The sequence below is a fragment of the Protobothrops mucrosquamatus genome, unplaced genomic scaffold, assembly GCF_001527695.2.
Source record: "Protobothrops mucrosquamatus isolate PMUCROS unplaced genomic scaffold, P.Mucros_1.0 scaffold49, whole genome shotgun sequence".
NCBI lineage: Eukaryota > Metazoa > Chordata > Lepidosauria > Squamata > Viperidae > Protobothrops > Protobothrops mucrosquamatus.
The window spans coordinates 964,319-970,207 of NW_015386431.1; the positions used below are offsets into that span (position 1 = coordinate 964,319).

The 5,889-nt window shown below is 32.3% G+C and overlaps 1 protein-coding gene across 1 annotated transcript; it reads left to right on the forward strand.

Annotated features, from left to right (window-relative positions):
* The first annotated feature begins 451 nt into the window (after positions 1-451).
* On the forward strand, positions 452-4,161 carry TSPAN8 (tetraspanin 8). The gene is made up of 4 exons (XM_029283303.1): positions 452-475; positions 557-682; positions 2,185-2,268; positions 3,881-4,161. The coding sequence occupies exons 1-4, from the start codon at positions 452-454 to the stop codon at positions 3,932-3,934; spliced, it is 288 nt and encodes a 95-aa protein (XP_029139136.1). The 3' UTR covers positions 3,935-4,161.
* Positions 4,162-5,889: the final 1,728 nt, after the last annotated feature.

The following is a 5,889-nucleotide window of genomic DNA, read 5'->3' on the forward strand; positions in this document are numbered from 1 at the left end:
CTCCAAGAATTAAATAATAAAGGTTCCAGTAACAATTGATGTTTAAGTTAAACAAGATAAAAAAAAACAGAAATGTATGAAATAGAATGTTACACATTCTTTTTTAAAAATCTTTCTTAGTCACACAAATTTTGGCTCTTTAGATAAAATGGGTCCAGGATCAATGACAGATCTGGCTAGGCTTGGTAACACATAGTATATTAAACCGATATTTAAATAGACATTATTTCAGAACAATTGTTTTTCTTTATCTAAATGTAGCATCAGGAGAGTTTTCCCCCTCGTGCTGATTTTTTTCCAATATCATTTAATTGTAACACCATCACAAAGAACCATTCAACTTGGAGGATTTCATTACAGTATTGTTGATTTTTCTAATTTCTGTATTTTAAAAAAAATTATGTAGCTCTCTTCACAATTGTATTCTTTTATTTTAAATAAAAGCATTGAAATGATCTACATTCTGGCAATGTTGGTAAACATATTTTTACTATTTGCTAAGCTATCTTTCTTCACTGAATTTCACTAAACTCTTCATTATTGTTTTTTTTTGTAGCACAAATGTTGTGGCATATTTAATGGAAAATCAGATTGGGGAAAAAACGCTTATGCTAACAGTGGATGTGAATGTGAACAGACAGACATAGGTACAAGTTATTGTGCTGGAAACGAGTATGTGAAGGTAAGAAAAAAAATTGCATGAGTACATCAGTGACTATTAGGCATAGTGGCCATTTGTGGCTTCCAGATTTATATATCATGGAATCATTCTAGGGAACAATAATTCAGGTTGGTTATCAGGCATTGATTGGATGTTTATACTATTGCCCTATTCTTCATCCAGGAAGCATCCTGGTTAGGGAAAAGCTAATGAAAACCATAATTATTATAACTTGCATTTCCATTACTACCTTGTTCTTTGGTTGTTTCTGATGCCTTCGAATCAATCTTAATTCCTATCAATTACCTGGACAAGTCCCTGCAGTTCTCTTGGCAAAACTTCAGAAGTGTTTTGCTATTGCTTCCTTCCTTCGGCTGAGAGAAAGTGATTGGCCTAAGGTCATCCAGATGTTTTCATCCCTAAGGTAGAACTAGAATTCATGATCTCCTGGTTTCTAGTCAGTGGTTTTAAATAGTGCTATATTATACCAAAATGGGTACAGTATTTATTTTTTAGGATCCTTCCTTTAAGCACTGGGCCAAGATATGTGAATCATTTATAGAGTTTGTTATGTGTTATGTGAATTACTGATTCCAGAAATAATATATGTTTGTAGCTTTTTAAACAGCTGATACTTTCTAATGTTAGACATCAGAGTCACTTGATGGATAGGCAGTCATATAAAATGAACAAATGAACACATGAATGAATGTATACTTTAGTGAGTGGATTCTTTAATACTGACACATCTTTTCTTCAGGTTTACACCAAACATGGTGAAAGTTGGACTACTTTAATAAATAGCAGTGAGAGGTTGTGTTCTCTCTTGTGTAATATCCAAAGTATTTCTCTCAAATTTTGGGACATGCATGTTGTTCTTTTATATTCCAGAATAAGTACAAATACATCAAAGTGTTCCTTTATATAATGATGCACAATCTACTGTCTAACAATGCATTGATAAAGCTTGTAAAAGAATGCATGATGGATTGATGAAGGATTGTGAAAATGATCACACTGAAAATAATTGAGAGACAACTTAGACTAATATTCATATGACTTAATAGTTATCACAATTGGCAGCTCTTATCAAATTCTGTAGGTCAACTTATTTTTATGTATTTTTCACATTTCTTCCACATAAAATATGGAATTCATAGAAAATTCACATGTGGCTCAGTCATTCATTAGCCTTAGTGCTCGGATTTTAAAAGAGCTGTTTCATCTGATTGATTTTCTAAACCTGGATGAAACCAATTATCAAAACTGTTTTGTTTCTTAAATCTTGCTATTGTAATACTTATCAAAAACAATTAATATCTTATTTATTTATTCAATTATCCACTTTTTTCATTAGAAATATAAAAATCTCACAGCCGATCTTGAAAGTTTTAAAAAAATGAAGATATATTATTCATTTCTCCTTTGCCTTTTGATACCAGCAAAATTTGTAACATGGCTATTAAGTTATAAATAGCTTATGCATGTGTGACTTATGTCATTTGTCTTTGCCTTTCTTTTAGACTTGTGCAACTGTAATTATGGAAATATTCCAGAAAAATATGATTATAGTTATGGGGATAGCATTTGGACTGGCATTTATTGAGGTATACTAATAAAATCTTATTTCAACCTGTTATCATATTGCAAGCTATCATTTACACTGATCAAGTCACTTGTTAAAGCATGAGCACATATCAACAGTATTGATAGTGATTTGATGAAGAATATTTCTGCATGTTCAGAAATGGGCTGCTACCAGGTTGCCACCTTCCATGTTTTCGATTCAAAAGTCCTACCAATTTTTGTGGGGGGGATGAAGTTAACACAAATTTAGAACATAAAAGATTGAACCCACTGAATAAATAGAGTCACCTCTATTGTTAACGGTTTAACAGTTAATAGTTAGCTCTGCAGATAACAGTTGCTTGGACTTCTGAGCTTCCCATTGTAAATGTTTGGCAACTTATTACTATCACACACTCTTTTGTAAGGGTAAAGTCTTCATTGGGTGAGACAAGAATTTATATTGAGGGAGGCTGCTTTTTCTTTTCCTCTTTGGTTTGCTATTACTGTGTAGGGCGTTCGATAGAGATTTCATGTTTTCTATCTCAAAATAATGAGAAATTGTTTTCAAGAGTAGTAGTGAGAGAAGGCTTCACAAAGGCTGGAGAATAGAAGCTTGAAGCTGTATGTGGTCCTAAAACACAGATTATTTACTTCTCCTACAGCTGATGTACACTAGCCATGCTGTCCTATAGCTAGTTCTTTTAGAGTGAATTCCAATTACCTTATTTGTGGAACAGTGAAGCAGACTTCCCTTAATGACTGCCTCTTTTTATGTAGTCTTGTTGTTTAGTGTTTGCTTCAACTATTGATTACAAAACTGTAGTCGAAGTTCTGATTTTTCAATTTTAAAGCTACCAAGTGTTTATGAAGAGCTAAAAAAATAATTCAATTTTAAAACTCCAGTGAAAAAGTCCATTTGATAGTCAGTTTAAATTTTACTTAAAGCAGCGCATATATGAATGTGCTCCAATATCTACTTTAATTTGTTATTAATTTTTGTTAAACTGAAGTGACCAGTTATCTAGAACAGCAAATCCCCACATTTATAACAGTTCCACAAAAATCCAAATTACAGATATTGTGGCACCATCGAGACAAACCATTAAAAAAAATCTTTCTATAATATTCCTTCCATGGGAATATATTCCATGGCTTTGATGTAGTGAACATAATTCCATGAAAATTTATGCAAGAAAACATTAGTTATTCAATTATGCAAGATTGTTGTTTTGCTATAATTTATTATAGAAGTGCAAATAACTCATATCTTTATGAGTAAGGTTTCTAAGAATACTAATGTTGACAAGAAGCAGTATGAAAAATCTTTTCAGCTCTCAAGAAATCTGATCTCTTTCCCAAAAATGTTGCAATACAAAGCACAAGTAAGAATCTCACAACTTGTCTTCACCCTTTAAAACAATCTATCTTTCAGAATAAGTTGAGGTTTCCTATGCTGTGATATACATGGGTTTCATTAAAATCCCACTATCTGAAAGTCATATCTCTAAATGGTGTTGGAAGCAATCTTTAACATAACAGATCCATTAGTACATGCAAAACCCAAGAATTTTACAAAATGTTCTTGCTGTGTACTGAACTGTTACTGAAGTTGCCAAACGATGCATCTTAAACATCTTTCTTCTTTTTCAGATTGTTGGCATGGTTTTTTCAATGAGCCTTTACTGCCAGATCCAGAAAAAATGAAACCATGGAAATCATCAGCCAAATGAGAAAGCTTTGTAGATTGAGAATCAGATCTGTAGTTGGATTTTATTTTATTTTTTAAAAAAGCACCACATACAATTTGTGTTTGGGGTGGTGTAATTTGCAACCTATTTGACTATTAAAAAAAAAAGCACTTGCTCTATATTGTGCTGACCCAATACATTGTTTTCCACTCATCTGTTTTCTGAATTAAAGTTGAAGCTTACTTAACCCATTTCAACTAACAAAGTTATTTGCTTTATATATGTGCACACCCACACATAAACATATCCCCCCAAAAAAAATTCTTACTTCCCAACTATGCATGCAGACTTGTATAATATTGTTCCCTTTAACATTGGTGAAATGCTGTGAAATGAAACCTACCTGCTCTTTGAACAAATTGATTTATCAATCTGTCCAATCAGTCCAATTGTCCTAGATTATCTACATGACTAGAGGCTAGCTTGAGGGCGGCAAGAAAACTTTTAACAATAACTTCTGAAGAGTTGGAGCAGGCAGTCTCTAAAAAATGGGCTTTATGGTTGTTTTTCCTTACTATATAGTCTCTATAGCTGTTAGAATTAAATGGTACTTTTTCTGCAGAATGGAAGTATAGAATTATAGACTTAATTATCTGAAGAGAAATCAAGACTTCATTTTTTGGCATTATTTCACAACTTAGGAGTAGCCATTTAAGAAGCATAGCTTTTATTTATAAAATTTATTGGCCACCCATCTTACCACAGGGGTAACTCTGGATGGCTTACAATCATAAAAATCTGTCTCTCTGTCCGTCCGTCCATCCGTCCGTCCGTCCATCCATCCATCTTTATCTATCTATCTATCTATCTATCTATCTATCTATCTATCTATCTATCTATCTATCTATCTATCTATCTATCTATCTATCTATCTATCTATCTATCTATCTATCTATCTTAAAACATAAATAAGTTAAAACCAACCATTAAATGTTATGCTATGCTGAGCTAATTTTACCACTGTTCAGCCATTTGGATAACCTGCCTTTTCAATAATGAACATATAACATGTTACATCCAGGAAAAATAGAGGCACTCATAGGCATATGTACAATTATAGAAACATTTACATATCCATGTTTACATACTATGTATATCTATAACTAGGCAGGCAGTAAAGAAGATTCCTACATTGCGGATGCTAAAATCACTCTTTCTTCTTTGCTTTGTTGCCAGTTACACTTTCATTCTTTGAATGCATGGATATAAGTTAGAAAACATATGTCCAAGGTCTTCAGATGTAAATTGAGCTTTGAGAGAAAACTGCTAAAACATGTATAATTTTGTGCACTAATATGAGTTCTTCAGAATTCAAAGCGCTTCTCATTAATATTTATGAGGATTAATATTTATCGCCCACTACCCTTACATGCTTACAGTTGTCCAAAAACTGATTGTGCTAACTTCAAAGTAGCCCTTGAAAGGAGACTGTTTTCTGATCTGTAAACATTTCTGGAATATAATTAAGGGTTTCACATCACCAAATTTCACAGTTTTATATAAAATTTGTAAATCTGATCTTTGTGATTGCTATGAAATATACTGTATATTATTCAGTTTTACTCAATTTCTTAACAATCTATCTTTAAAATGCCAAGAAATTGTACTCTGCTTACTTGGGTAGTAACCAAAAATTGTTTTGATCCATCAATCTAAGTCAAGAATACAAAAAGGCAGTAATTTATAGCAGAATCAGCAGATTGGCTAGGAGTCTCATTTTAAAAAGTATCAGAAGAGAAACAGAATTTCAGATTCTGATTTAATACTATTGGTAACAACACTTCCTCAATGTTTAATAAAGTTAACCTGTTATATTAAAAGTCAGCATGTGAAAGGAGATTTTATGGGTATTATAGGCATTATATTTAATTTTTTCAGGGACTACAGGGGCAATCCTGAAGCATAAATTTC